Here is a 15,711-nt window from a genome sequence, read left to right as displayed (position 1 = left end):
GCGTGTGCATATATATCAGTACAGAGCAGCATCACTCGAGTCACTGGCTGCTTGAATGCCACAGGTGAAGGAACGCTTCCTCTCATTTTACTTAACTAATTGATACCGCTGCTGTAGTCAAGTCATTTCTATGATGTATTACGTGTAAAAGGGAAAAAATATGATAGTCACTCAATAAAATTGCTCAAGCGGGTCCTTTAGAAAGGAAATTGGAAGTACCACACATCCCGAAGGGCCTTTTGAATAAAATGTGCCACCCTCTGCTTTGCAAATAAATAGAAAGAAAACAATAAATTACAACTAGCTTTTTCTCACCTCAGATCAAGTGTCCCCCAAAGGGTGTAAGCACATGTTCATTGTAAGTGACTCAGTAGAGTATAAGGTCTTTAATAAGATTTATAACACAATATATTTGTGAGCAAAAGTTGCTTTCAGGTTGCAGTAATGTGCTTGTGAACTGGGGGATTAAAGATATTTACTGTTGGTCTTGTTCGTTTGCCTGTGTTGTAAAGCAGGGGTTCCCAATGTGGACCGGGGGGTGGGGGTGGGGGAGAACAAAGTGTAACAATTTTCAATTTTATCGATTATTGTTTCTCTTTTCACACAGATGGGATGTTGGGAGTCTCTAACATACTTTTAAGGCTGCCGTCGTTTGCGAGCTCATCTTCTTGCACAGCCTCATCAGTTTGTGGGTCCTTTTTGGCTGAGAAGTAGCGCTCGAAGTCCTTACCGCTATGTCAAGTAGGTATTGCCTGCTAAAAGCTTTCTTTTTCTTCAAAGTTGTAGGCTCGTCTCCTGTCTCTTGACTCGGCTTTTTGCCCTCCCTAAAAATGTCTGGTTCTCATTTTACTTCTTTGTGAATGAAATTTTGGCGCCTACGAAGTGACTGAAATGAATCCAAGAGAATTGACAGTTTTCAAAATAAAACGTTTTTCCAAATAAAATATCTTTTAAGACTCAGATTATAAATAAAATGGAAAGACTTCATTATTTCAGGGGCGGTCTGGAACCATTTGAGCTACAGACCGGTACCGGGCCCCGGACTGTTGGTTGGAGACACCTGTAAAGTGATAAACGCTAGTCATGTACAGTCCTCAAATTAAAAAAAAGACGGCCCGCAGACCAGATCCAGCCCTTGAAGAGGTTTATGCAAGGTTATTTTGTGAAGCATTATAAAATGAATAGGACCAAATCTCTTAGTCCGCTCTCCGTAATACTCTAACGCCCTTGCGCATGCTAAAAGATTCGCCCAGTTCTGTCGGTTCGCATCTTTATCAAAGAAAATAACTAGAATTGTTAACAGGCGCGTTGTCCCAAGTTGCTGTTAGCCGCAATGCTCAACTAACAACTAACTCTCTTAGTCCTCCTCTGCAGTACTTCTCGTGAATGGAAAACAACGAAAATTATAGTATACAAAAATCCATAGTTTTGCAAGCAATGCCCAGGTGAGCACTGCAAATTACAAGCGAAGGTGGCCAGTTGCCTTGATAGAGCCAAATAGCTTGCTGATTGCTTCAGTTACGAAAAGTAGAATGCTTCACTAGCACTGGGCGTTAGCATTCGCATCTAGCTTTGTCGTGCTACTACACTTCGCATGTAAAATCCTTCAATCACCCCTAAGATATTGACAATGGACGGGGTTGCCATCTGGTTCATATCATGCATTCGACTTTAGTCTGTGTGGTAAACAATCAGCCTTGTCTTCCTTTTTAAATTTACTTTATTTACAGCTCAACAGTTAGCGCAAAGAAATTCGTCGTGACATTATGACTTCTTCTCAGTGAGCTTCCAATATCTTGTCATGTATATCCTTACTTGAGTGCCGCCTGGTGTCCAAAATGAGACACTACAGCACCATTTATTTTTTGTTCAATCCTTCGCACTTGACTGAACTCCTTGCAAAGAAGTTGTTGAACCACATATTTTGATTTGGGCCTTTTCCTTTCCTTTTGATATTTACGTTTCATTGTTTTTATACTAAATGATCCCTCATGATGAGCTACTTATTTGGTGAGCAGCTGTGCCACTTGCTTTGTAGCTGGCCAAAGTGACTAGGTACTTGACTTGGGATAGTATATAAATGGACTTTTTCAATACAGTACGACTTTGGATTTGCAAGAGACATGACGATAACGACTTGTGACTTCCCTTGATCTCATTGTGCTCTTAAATCGCTCAAGGTGGACATAGTCAGTGTTTATCCTGGAAAGCCACATGTGTTTTAGTGATTTTAGACGATTTCTCTTCAAGAGGATCTAAAATTAACACATTGGTGGAGGATTGATTGGGATGTCTTAATCTTTGCGTGAAGGCTAATTACACTGTGACTGTCTTTGTGAATGAAGCAGCCAGCCAACGCAGCCTCTTCCTTCTCCCTCCCACTCTTCCTTGTAGTGCCAACATTTCTGAGCACAGGTGCCAACATCCATCGCATCAGCATCTTTATGACCAATTGCACGTGCTTTCCAGCCCTTTTGTGGCACACGACCACTCAACGAACCGGTAAACAGGTTGTGTGCCAGCCCCCACTCTCACCTCGCCTCGCCTTGCCTCCCTACCTCCCTCCTGCCTCCCCCCTCCTCCTCCTCTGCGTAATACAAACCTCGTGATCACCCATTCAGTTCTGCAAGCGTCTGCCTCTCAGATAATAGGGCGGCCAAGAGGGGGAGCTTGGGCAAATTTAGGGGGACGGCAGGCAGGTGTTGTGCAAGTTAACGCTGGCCAGGAAGAACGTGGCTGGCGGTCCACCGGTTCCGGGTGATCCCGCGTAAGTGATCCACAACAAGTCGCTCCGAAATGGACTCATAGGTGTTTGTGTGAGTGTGTGATCGCCTCAGCATGGATGCAACACAAGCTTTGGCTCCGCTTGTCATTGCAGCTCTGCATGCAGATACATGTAACGTCAGTGATGATGATTTCACTTTTTGTTTCTTAAGTGCGATGGAGAAACCTGGCGTTTCCTTTTTTTTCATGGTACTAAATCACGCCGTTGTTTTACGCTCTCGTCACTAATTGGTAGTGCGCGAATGCTCCTTTTAAAAAGTAGGATAAAAATGCGTCATTTAGCAAGGGTGTGCTTATAAATAACCATTAAATGTAGATGGCGCGGAGCTCGATGTAGCCGAGACGAAAAAGAAGACATGGGGTCTTTTAAGTGATCTAATGTATTTTTAAATTGCGTTTTTGAATTGGTTTAATGAGCTGCAGCTTTTAAGCAGAACAAAGTTATGTTTTGTTACTGAAGAATAAACCCTCATCCCCCAGGAATGCAAGCTGAAAATCCGGCGCTGAGTGTTAGTGGAGATTTAGGTGAACAAGCCGCACGGATTTGTTTGGTTGCCGTTTACCTGTTGACAACACTGTCTGCCAACCTTCGATAGATTCAGTATGTCATGCAGACATCAGTGGTTATTACGACTTGTGTTATATAGCAGTACAGGGGAATACAAATGCATTAGTGGGTCTCTCAAAGGAAGGGGCAAATGTAAGTTAAGTTTAGGCTGTGTTTTGCATCATTCCAATAATCAGGTTTATCTGAAGTAGTGAGTTTAAATTTAGTTTGGGGACTGACATGTGCCAAACCAGAAATTTTATCTTGGCCCATGCCATCCTTCTCCAGGTTTTGTGGAAATCCTTTTTTCATTTTTGTATTCCTATACACAGATGACTGAAAGCGAACGAGCAAACAAACAAGCAAGTTAGCAACAGACGTGTGTGACATAATCTTTTGAGTGCTTTAATAACAGTGGTAATGTTCCTTTATCCCAGACAACTTTTTGATGTGTCACCGTAAACAATTGAAATGATTGTAATTGTGAATCCACAGGACCATTGAACTGCCAATGTGGGTCAACAGTTTTGACGGCAATGCCATTCGAATGTATTGAACAAGTCATTTGAACATACTACAAAGTTGTTAAATTGTATTGATGCATACTAGGCTAATATTTACCAAAACAACCAAAAACATCGCCTCTAACGACACAAAGTATTGAAATTTTTATACAAAACAACTACAAAAATAGGGTTGTTTCCTATAAAATAGGAAAAACATAACATGAATCAATTTGACTCAAATACTGTGTCAATCTTTTTTTTTTTTTTTTAAATCATAATTGGGTTATTTTTTTTACCCAAATGTCCTATGCACATGCACAGTTGTGCTCTACAGCCACTTCCAGAGGTTGGACAGAATGATGCTTGCCAACAGTGAAAATCAAGAAATCATAGAAAATGCTACGAATATTGGATGTCATTTACTGCTACTTTAAAGTAACACTAAAAGGGACAATGTGTAATATTTAGACAATTCTTCATCTTAAAAACCCACTGCAAATTTCAATAAAGTGTAAGTAAATATGTTCTATCAAACTAACATATATGTTATATATATATATATATATATATATATATATATATATATATATATATATATATATATTAAAACGTAGGTCTAGTAATCGCTATCTATATAATACATAGAGAGTGCTGCTTAGATGGGGCAATCGTGTATCTTTTAGGAGGAAAACGTTCGCCAACGTAATTCAAATCACATATTGGATGTCAGTTTGTGTCTTGTGTGGAGCCAAGCTTCTAAATTTATAGTTTGAGTTTCTAGTTTGTATGCCAATCGCAAATAAAAATGGGAAAAAAGTGAGAAGTAAGAGAATAGAGTCATGGAGGGCTGGGGTGGAGGTGTGGAGGTGTGTGCTACTGTGATCTGTTTGGGGGTTAGGATAACTAGCTGCTGGACGTATTTGAGTTCATCCACCAAACCCAAAAGAAACTGCCAGCAAAGATCGCAATACAAGAATTTACGTTTGAAAGAATGGCCAAAAGGCTGTAGCATGTTCTGTGTTGTTGCCTGTTAATCCTCAAATGGCTGGGTCACTGTCCTGCATTCTTCTTGACAGACAAGAGTTGTTTGCGTTTACAAAAGTGCGGAATTTTTGTATTATGCCCATGGATTCCGAACTGTGCAGTGATTTTGTCAGTTGTCATGTGTCGTGCCGATGGACTTCCCAGTTCCACTTGTGGCCTCCATGGATGCCCAGGATAACTAACTGGTGCTGACATATTTTGCCCAGGTTTTATAGATTCCACAGTATTGTGCACTGAAATCAGTGGCAAATTATATTTTTATATTATTCACAGACTTGCTCGCTTGGTGTATGCTTCCAAAGTGTGGTCTCTCTGAGACACCGTGCTGCATTCATGTAAGACCAGTAAATGGCAATTCTTAATCCTACCCAATGCAGTTTTAAGAACTTTCAGTTTCTATATTATAGCATTAACATATAGGCAAAAACTGTTGGGTTTTGCTTGGAGGAAGTCTACCTTTTCTGTGAGGACCAGCACATAGCGTCGTGAAATCCTGATCTTCAGTGGCCTGAATTTAGATTGAAGCACATTTCTGTTTCCACTGGCCGTGTAAAGGATAAATAGCAATGAGGTAATGAACCTAATTGTGTCCAGGCACTATCATGCTTTTGAGTTTGTTGCAAAGCTGATCATGTCAGTGTGGAACTGAGAACTACCTGATGGCTATTTTTTTTGTTATCATGCTAATTTCTCATTGCTATCATTAGCAGGAATAGAATCAGAGCAGCGGCGATCAGAAATCCCTCCTTGTTTGAGCACACGTCAGTGTGTGAAAGCCCTGCCAATTCTTGTCCTTGACTGCCCCTTTGTCTCGGTAGCCTCCCCTATTCTTTTTTGTCTTCTCAGAACAAAGTTTTTACTTATTTGTTTTTGCAGCTTCTGCCATAATAGCAATTCCGTGTAGAAGCTCGAATCAACAGCGATATTTCGAAGTAATGGGGGAGTAAAGGGGGAAATGACATATACTGTATAGCAGTGAGCACATTTGTAGTTTTTGTGTGGCAGAGTTCCTGCCACCCTCCTTGAAGTTGCTTTGTGCCAGCAAAAGCGATACAGATCGTGAACATGTTTTATGAAGTTTGAAAAGTTTCTCAGTGTCTCTTTAGATTGTTAAATCATAAGCAATGTGATATTCTTCAGTTTGCCTTACGTTTAGCCTACATTTCACCAATATGTTTGGAAAAAAATTAACAATATGTTAGAAACGGCTTTACTAATATATTCAAATGAGTTTGCAGTATATTCAAGAGACATAGCCCAGCAAAAGTTTTCAGTGGCAACGCCACACTTCATGAATCAAATACTGTATTCCCTTGAGACATTATCAGGCAGAAGACAAAAGAACCAGTCAAGTCTTCTTTGTCTTCATGAATTGCTAAGTGTTGACAGGAGACCATCAAATACCATTGTAAGTATATTTAGTTAGCTATCAGTGTAAATCCTTTGGGCTCTTGCATAGATAGACATTGTTGCCTGATATTTTCGGGAAGAAAGATAATAGACCGATGCCAAAACCTGCTGCATGTTGCAATTTATCTTTTTGATCTGAACTAACTTGATCTTGTGAGGGAAACGGGCTATTATGCATCAATTTTTTATATTGCTTGTCCTCATTAGTGTTGGCGATGAGTTTGAACCCGATCCCAGCTGACTTTGAGCAGGAGGTGGCTCACATCCCGGACCAGTGGTTCTTAATCTGGGTTCGATTGAACCCCAAGGGTTGGTGATTGGTGGAGCCTGGGATGCGGAGATCAAGAAGATTTATCGTGTCAATTAGTGATGACATGCCTTGCTTGGCCATCAATGGCTGCAGATGATCCTGTTTCATTGCTTGGCCAATCAGTGCTGCAGGGAATTTAGTGCGCTCAGTTGTCAACGTGTGACTGATGTGTCTGTTTTGAATTTGAAAAAAAAAACATTTTATTTTACACTAAAAAAGGGTTTGGTGAATGCATGTATAAAACTGGTGGGGTTCAGTACCTCAGGCAAGGTTGATAATCATTGCCTTAGATTGTTTCTGTTACGAACTGTACAGTTCACTCTGTGTAAATAAAAATCAGCATGGAACTGACATGAACTTGGGCCTATCACTCCAGAGTCTGACATCTTCATCATTCTTATAGTGCAAGAAATCAATAGGGTCCCTTTCTTTGATACAGGACAATATTCTCTAAAGGTTTGAATGGATTTAAAACTACCATTCAGCCTTGAAATCTACCTTGGTTGTGTGTTGAGTATCTTTCAAAATCAATTGGATGACTCATTCTGTAGTCACCAAGGTTGGATGGTTGCTGTTTCTCGCCACAAATTATCAAGTCATTTCATCCTCCTGCCAGAACTTTTTTTTGCAGCGTAAATGAAAGAATCTTAAAATCATTTTGGTAAAGCATCAAGAAGTGCTCACAGTGTTGCTCTCAATGTAGCACCCTGTCAGTTTGACCCACTGACCCAACAGAATTGGTCCGAACAAGCAGTTCATTTAGCGCTTGGCTGCACCTGCCATTTTATCATGTCTGACGTCCTGAACACGCTTTAGCTCAAGCTGATGTTTTTTGTGAGAAATCTCCATTATTTAAAGCATGAACTGCACCACTTCTTCGGAAATGCCTCAGTGTGACCTCATTTAATCTGTCCCTCAGCACTGAGTGTCAAGGTGCACATATAATTTTAAAATAAATTCATTTGTGATAAGGTTACTTCAATTACACATTATTAGTGTGTCAAAACTGCAGAGAATGTGACTGCCAGAAATTGTGACTTGATCCTCTCACGTTAGTTTTATAAAACTCAGCTTTTAGGGAGATTTCCGAAACCAAAGGCCTTGTAAAATTTTCCAACATTCTTCCTTCTTTTCCTGGCGAGCTGCTCCTGTGTTGTTGGCATTTTTCTCACCCACCTGGTGCAATTTAGTGAAGGCATTCCAGTAAAACTGATGGGACACTTTTATTTAACTTTTCAGAAAGTGTCACATGTGAGTGTTTTAGTTTTAGCACTTCTTAGTGTAAAGTCAAAATTTCAATATATATATATATATATATATATATATATATATATATATATATATATACGGACTTATCTTGTAACACGTGGGCCCACTGTGTGATTGATATATATATATATATATATATGCAAATTGTATATATATATATATATATATGCAAATTGTATATATATATATATATATATATATATATATATATATATATATATATGTGTATATGTGTATATATATGTGTATGTATGTATGTATGTATATATATATATGTGTATATATATGTGTGTATGTATGTATATGTATGCCTCCCATGCTGAGTTTCCAATCACAGAGCGTGTACATTCACGTTCAACGTGAGGCTTTCTAGCTGGCCTCACTGGTGCCATCTTGTGATCTGATTGGCTATTGATACTGTCTATTAACTCAATGTGCCCATTTACTCACAGTGCACAGAGACCCGCAACTGTTGATTGTAAAGGCTTCGGGCAGGTTTCACACAACCTGGCGACACAAGTTAGCTGAATTCTGATTGGATAAAACGCTAATCTAAAACTTCAACATACTGTATATTTAAAGCCCAAACCTTTCCTAAACCTTTCCCAAACCTGCTATACATGTAAACCTCACACTCATTTGAATAAGTTGTCTGACTTGCTATCACTTCCTTCTGCATGATCCTTTCATGTTGTCATGGTGACTGTACCCTGCTGGACTGCTTGGTCCTCTCATTACTTTATGCGGCTGCTGTGTATCGGTGTATACTTCACTAGAGGGACCTGATAGCAGTATCCATGACTGATTACCTTCGATATTGTTGTAAAAATACCGTGAGACATGAATGCAAAGGGGTGAGAGACAGACAGTAAGACAATATAATGGAATTGTTTGAGGATCATATCACTTAAGCCAGTAGCTATCAGATTGCTCTCGAATGTCATGTCGCGTATTATACTGCTCTCGGCCTGTAGGGGGTAAATTTGCAGCGCTATTGTCTTAATGCTTTGAGGTTACATCATACGCTACATCAATGCAGATCTCCACTACAGAAGTTCCTTCAAGCAAAATTCTTTGCTCAGTGTGACACTGGTGTCAAAGCAAGAATTGAGAACATCCAAAGAGTGTCCGATTCAAAACAATCAATGTTCCACCACCAAGAAAAAAAGCATACAAGTATCCACTACACGATTTATTGTGATGCCATGGAGTGCAGATACAGCTTTATATTACAACTCCAGCACTTGGCTGTGCTTGCTTTCCTGTGTACATGCACATGTCACATGAGTGTGTAACAGTTGTGAAATATGACTGTGTCAGAGTTGGCCTTTTCCCGAGGCAAAGGGCAAAGTCTCTCATCACAGCGTCTGAGCGAGGAGCGTGTGTGAATGCCACTGTGACCATCCTTATTTACACCGCGCAGTGCCTGATACCTGATATGCCGAGATGTTGCCGCTTTTATCTCCTCCAGAGCTGACAATGTGACAAAAGCTCCCTCACGCCTTGTACTGTATGTGCGCGCGCGTGTCCTTGTGGGTTTGCCATTACGCTAATACTCCCAACCGAAACAAATGACTCACACAAACCCCCGAAGGAGAAATCTGTTAGGCTGAAATAGGATGATGGCTTGAGAAACAATATTTAGAGATGCTTTCTCTGCAAAAAGACGCCACTTGGTCAATTTAAAGCAATTTGACTTCAGCGCTGATGCCCCACATAGTCCATTAGCGTCTAATGGCTTAATACAAAATGAATAGAAATGTGAAGCTTAAAAAGTGGCAAAATACAAGTTTCCTATTCTATTTTATAACCCTTTTTTAACAAATTTGGCAGATTGTTTCCTCTAAAATGGGACAACTCAAGGAAGGAGCGATCCACGCTTAAGGAAGAGGCACTTAGTCGATGAAGCTATCGGCCCAATAATAGATCAAGCATAATTGTCTGGCCTTCTGAGTCATCATCACTCTGCAAGTGCACTCCCATCTTGTTTGGACACTGTGGTTAATGGACCTTCTACTTCTGGCCGTGGACTCATCTGTCTCTGCAGCGCCCTTTCTCTTGTCTGGTTTCTGTGTGCTTGTCATCATCCTTCCTTCACTTCCTCCCTTTTAATCTATCCTTCTCTTCCCATCCTGAGAGAATTCACCAACCAGAGCATTTTAATGAGACCCGATACATGAGCTGTATCAAGAATTCTTCCTGTCCAAAGGTTACCACAACCCAATCTCTTATCTATTAAAATCCTAGAACCACACAAAGAGACAAAATTAAACAGATTACAGATAGGGCTGCAACTAATGATTATTTTAACTCATTCAGTGCCATTGACTGCTATTGATGTCTTAATTTTTTTTTGACGTGTATATTGGTAGTGAATGAGTCAACTGTACAACTTGTCGTTATACGTCAATAGCATATAACAAAAAATGCATTACTCACTACTCAACTGACTTAATCTGCCATTTTGCTGAAGAACATTAAACTCACTCACTGACAATGACGGCTGTAGACGTGAGAGATTTAATAATCTATTAATATCAATTATTTTGTTGACAATTTGGATTTTTTTTCAAAAATGACTGTTCTTTTTCAAATTAATAGTACCTCAAAAGCACTAACATGGTTTTGTTCATGTATTTAAGTATTTAATAATGTGGTGGATAATCTAACAAAATTGCTTTAAATATTGATCATTGCTTTCCGAACTGAAAGCAGACTTTTGTAAATGTGTTACTTGATTCAACCCAATGATAAAGCCTCTGCTTTCATAGATCACCAAAGAAAATATAGTTGAGAGGCTCAAAATCTGAGGATTTGGAGAATTTAGGGTTTAATCAATCAATCATCAAAAACTAATTATTCATTAATGTGCTCATCAACTTGTCCATTTAATCGTTGCACTTCCATATTATATAAAACAGAAATTTCCAATGAATCAAAATCACAAGATACAATACAAGATCAATGACCCTGTATGCATGTTTCTATCTATCTATCTATCTATCTATCTATCTATCTATCTATCTATCTATCTATCTATCTATCTATCTATCTATCTATCTATCTATCTATCTATCTATCTATCTATCTATCTGTCTGTCTGTCTGTCTGTCTGTCTGTCTGTCTGTCTGTCTGTCTGTCTGTCTGTCTGTCTGTCTGTCTGTCTGTCTGTCTGTGTCTGTCTAGCCAATCTGAATACATTTTTTCCCGTCCTTAATGCAGTGATGAGGATTTTGACTTAAAAATTACATCCTTAAATCTGTTTACTCGGATTTGGGTGCAAAACAAGGTGATAGAGACCTCCCTGTTGAATACAGTAACTGTTGCCTGGTTTAAAATGCCATTTTACTGGCTTGTGCAGACATGCAACCCAAAGCTGTGGCCAGTGAATGAATTTCTTCTAAAATAGACTTCTCTTGCTTTTGCTCACATGTTTACCAAAAAAAAGTTGACATCCATTTTCCCGTTTCAAGAGTCTTTTATCCCTCCTTTCTTTTTCCAGGGTTGCACCAGCCACCAGTCTACTAGTGTCTCTCCTCCTCGTCATCTTCTTCATCGTTATCATCGCTATCATCCTGTATCGGATCACAAGCAGCCCAGCGTGGCAGGCCCAGCGAAGATGGGCCGGAGGCTGGACTTGTCTGGCCTGACGGACGACGAGGCCGAACATGTCCTGAAAGTTGTCCAACGGGACATGAAGCTGAGAAAGAAGGAGGAGGATCGGCTAAGGTAAGTTAAGCCACTGAATTTCTTTTTCAGAATCAGATGAACCACCAAACATCACTGACCGTAGAACAAGAAACTGAACTGAATGCATCATAGGAAGGGATCAGTATAATATAAACAATGCTATGAATTGATCATTAAAACATCAATTTGACAATATACCTCTGTAGACATATATATATATATATATATATATATATATTAGATTCTATGGAATTATTTGTGATATTTGTAGCCAACCAACTTGAAATGTGTTGTGGCATTTAATTGGCACATGCAAGTTTGATTAGGAAGAGTGTTATTTTTCATTGTGGCGCCTACTGTTTGTCAGGTCTTTTCTTGGCTTGTTGGCTGTCAGAATGGTTGGCGTGCTTGTCCCCTGTTGTCACAGCTTCTTTTTGACATATGAAGAGTTGTTGGTCCCTTCCTTCAATTCTCCTATTTACATGTCAGCTTGATTTGGGAGTGGGGGTTCACTTATGACAGATCCTGCCCCCATAGGGTTTCTGCCAAATATGTGGTCATTTGAGGGTGTTTACTCTTAATGTCTCAGCAGCTCTGTGGGGGTGGCTTTGCATTAAAATGCTATATTGTCTCAACCAAATCCAAAGTGTAATTTGCAGTTCTCAAGTTTGGTTAGACCCTATAATTTTCCTAAACTCAAATATGTTCCCTTGACTACCAACCAGACCCCAGCGTCAGCTAATCCATTTTGGAAATTTGATGTCTTTTTCTTCAGATTTGGATTCTGGTTCAGTTTCTTGCTTTTTTTTTTTTTTTTTTTGAGATGAGGCCTTTCGCTTGAAGTGCTAAAAACACGACACAACAGAACAACCACAGAGAAGCCTCTGCTGCTTAAACCTTAACGCGTTTTCCCAGAACCAGTTTCAAAGTAAAGATGGAGTTTTGCGAAATTACTGGCCTGGAAATGCTCCCCACCCATATTGCCATGACTGATCCCCACAAATATGGTTCTTTTTCTCGTTAGATGAATTTAGACACTTTTCCCAAAGCCAACTGGCTTTACCTGGTAATATTGCACATGTGACTTCATCAAAGGAAGCACAATCAAAGCGGTACATGAGCAGACATATTGTATTAAAGCTGGTTGACTGCTGCCATATGCGCTTGAGTGTTTCAGCAGGTATTTAGCTCCCTTTGGGCTCCACTTCTCCATGCATGGCTGATATTTGCTTTTCTTGCCTGAATAAAGTCAGCCCTGCAGAGTTGTCAATTACCCAGTTGAAGGATTCATGGAAAAGTAAATAAGCCTCAGCCAGGGCTTTAATGCTCCATTTTATTTCTCCCATGCGACATTATAAGAAATGAAACTTTTGGCTTACCCTGCGACAAGTCCACAAATACCAACTTGTAATGTATATGTATTGTAAATAACATCACACACACAGCTATATTATGTTATGACAACTGACCATGACTTCTGAATAATTATCAGCCAAATTAATTTTGGAAGCCCCCCCCCCGAATTTCTTCTTCCTTAGCAAATATAAAAAGCTTTGTTTTGATGCTGTAATTATTTTGTACGAGTAGAATTCACATCAAAATGCAATTGTTACCATTTAAAGGTAATCTGTTTTTGGAAATACCCTGGCCAACGCCAACTCAATTGCAATGGTACCTCTGCTTATGCGCTTAATTTGTGCTGTAACTAATTTTGTAATGTGAATCCTTCATAAATAGCTGAATCCGTTCCAAGCCCCCTAAAACGCTCCTAAATCCTTTAAACGAATAATATTAATACATTTTTAAAATGCATCAAAATCACTTACAAATACGTATTACAATGACATTAGTGCATAATAATCAAAATATATCATGTAATAATAAAACTCACCCCTAAACCCTTTAAATTAATCATACTAATTTCAACAGTTCACAATATGAATGCAGTTCACTTGTTTGCCTGGAGATAGTACTGATGTGTTGGTGTTGATTACAGAGGAAGACACCTTTGTAAAACGTTTAATTACAGTCGAACCTCTATATAGTGAACCTCTACAAAGTGAATCTCTCTTCATAGTGAACGAATCTTTACGGTCCCTTGCAAAACAGCTATATTTGACGTGTATGTAAAACCTCCTCATAGTGAAACTCCACATAGTGAATAATCTCTTCATAGTGATGCTATTAGTCAGTCCCTTGACAGCATCTACCTCTATATTGTGAATATCTGAACTTATCGAAAATTGTGAAGTTGTAAAATTGGGCGCACTGTCGGGATTTCCTCCCTGCCTAGCCGCTCTCGCGCGCCGCGACTTTCTCTTGCATTTTCACTTCGTCCGCCGTCCACTGCGCATGCGTTTCTCCGCTGGTCATCCCTCCGAAAATTCTAAGATGTCGGAATCTGCCGTGAAAAGTATGGATGCTAGATCTATAAGTCGGAAGCGAAAGCCTTTGTCGTTGGAGGAGAAGTGCGACATAATTCGGAAGTGTGCGAGTGGAGTGAAGCAGAATGCCATTGCAAAGGAGTACGATGCTTCGCCTGCTGCGATATGTGGCATTCTGAAGAAGAGAGAAGAGATAATGCGACTTGTGGAATAATAATAAAGATATTTGTTCAATGTAAAATGTTTTTACATTAGTTTTACCGCATTAGATTTTAGTGTTTAAACAACTTAAGTTGTTTAATGTACATTTATTTACATATTTATTTTAAAAAAACGTATATAAAATTATTTACATATTTATTAAAAAATTATTCACATATTTCATCTATGAATTCTGAACATTTTAGGAAAACCTCTATAAAGTGAATCTCTCTTCATAGTGAACTTCTCTCCTTGGACCCTTGAAGTTCACTATGTAGAGGTTCGACTGTAGTATGTTTTTACTTTACATTTCCAGTGATCCAGGAATCATTTACAAGTCCACAGGAGCAATAATATTTCATTTTGAATTATTTTGAGAGTGTTTAGTTTAGTTTGAAGTTTTAATTGGTTTAGTTTAGGGTCATGAGGAGTGCTTCCTATGTGATGTCATTGCTAAAGTACTAACAATGCTAACGTCAGATGCAACAGCCCAAAGTGGTATGCTACAAATGTGTTTTTATGTGAATATGTACAATTTTAACCATAGCTAATGTCAATTTTATGTTTTTTAGTTCTACGGTAAAAATTGTTCCTGAGGAAGTGTGTATGAAATGAGTAAATATGAAAAGTATAAGACCACAGTAAACATCGGGGCAAAAAACTTGTGTCCCGTTTGAGCGTATAATTTGACTTAAGTTTAGTTTGGGGTCATGTGAACTATATTACATCACAGTCTTGATGGAGCGAGCGCTGGTGCCGAGTGTCTCATTATATTTTGCCTTTCGTATCTTGAATTTTCTCTCATTACTAGAGACAACATTTTTCAACCGAGGCATTTCGTAACCTGAATTTTTCGTAGCAAGAGGTGTTCGTAAGTCGAGGTACCTCTGTGTGGAAAACTCACTTTCTTGTGGGTGTCTCTTGTTGTTTAACTTCCAAAAGGTCAAGCCTCGATTATTAACCGTTTCACTGCCAGCCCATTTAAACTTTTTTGACATAGCATAGCTCAGAGAATGTGTTAACATATTCATTGACGAGTAATCTGTGATTTCTATGGTAGTCACTGAGTTGATTGAAATTTCAGCGCAGTTTTTTTTTTTTTTCTGAAATATTCTGTTCCTAATTCTAAGCGGCTTGGTGGGTATGCTTCCAAAATAGCCAAGTGTCATTCTGCCACTGCAGCTCAACCCTTGGCCTTTGCCTTCTCAGCTGTCCACTTGGAGAAGCTCATTATGAAACAGCAGGACACTATAGGGCGAGACGTTGGACTGGTTATAAAAAATTTCCCAGAGGAGAATGGGAGACTGACTGAGAAATCATTATGAAAGAAATCGTCAAGGAAGTTGTCTGGCCACCGTGTAGCTCTGCCCCAGCCCAGAATTAATTTGGTTTTAATTTTCAGATAATTGAATCTTTTCTACCCAAATGAGTGTAAATATGTTTTGTGTGGCCTTTTATGAAGCTAGTTTACTCAGAGAAAAACGCTCATAATCACGGGGACCACATGTAGACTCCTCACAGGAAGACTGGGCTTGAGAACCTCAAGAGTGCTAACCACTCGGTCAC

At 39.3% G+C, this 15,711-nt stretch overlaps 1 protein-coding gene across 3 annotated transcripts in view; it reads left to right on the top strand.

Moving 5' to 3' along the window:
• The first annotated feature begins 2,622 nt into the window (after positions 1-2,622).
• Positions 2,623-15,711, top strand: part of LOC148407685 (rab effector MyRIP-like) — a 107,094-nt gene continuing 94,005 nt past the window's right edge. For all 3 annotated transcript variants that reach the window (XM_088401656.1, XM_088401654.1, XM_088401653.1), the window contains exons 1-2: positions 2,623-2,767; positions 11,373-11,599. In XM_088401656.1, the coding sequence (XP_088257782.1) occupies positions 11,490-11,599 (110 nt within the window). In that variant the 5' untranslated portion in view covers positions 2,623-2,767; positions 11,373-11,489. The remainder of the gene's footprint in view (positions 2,768-11,372; positions 11,600-15,711) is intronic.

This window comes from Hippichthys cyanospilos, chromosome 19 (assembly GCF_059441005.1).
Source record: "Hippichthys cyanospilos isolate Australia breed blue-spotted pipefish chromosome 19, RoL_Hcya_1.0, whole genome shotgun sequence".
NCBI classification, from domain to species: Eukaryota; Metazoa; Chordata; class Actinopteri; order Syngnathiformes; family Syngnathidae; genus Hippichthys; species Hippichthys cyanospilos.
Note: the sequence above shows the minus strand (reverse complement) of the source record. Positions and strands in the feature narration are given on the sequence as shown.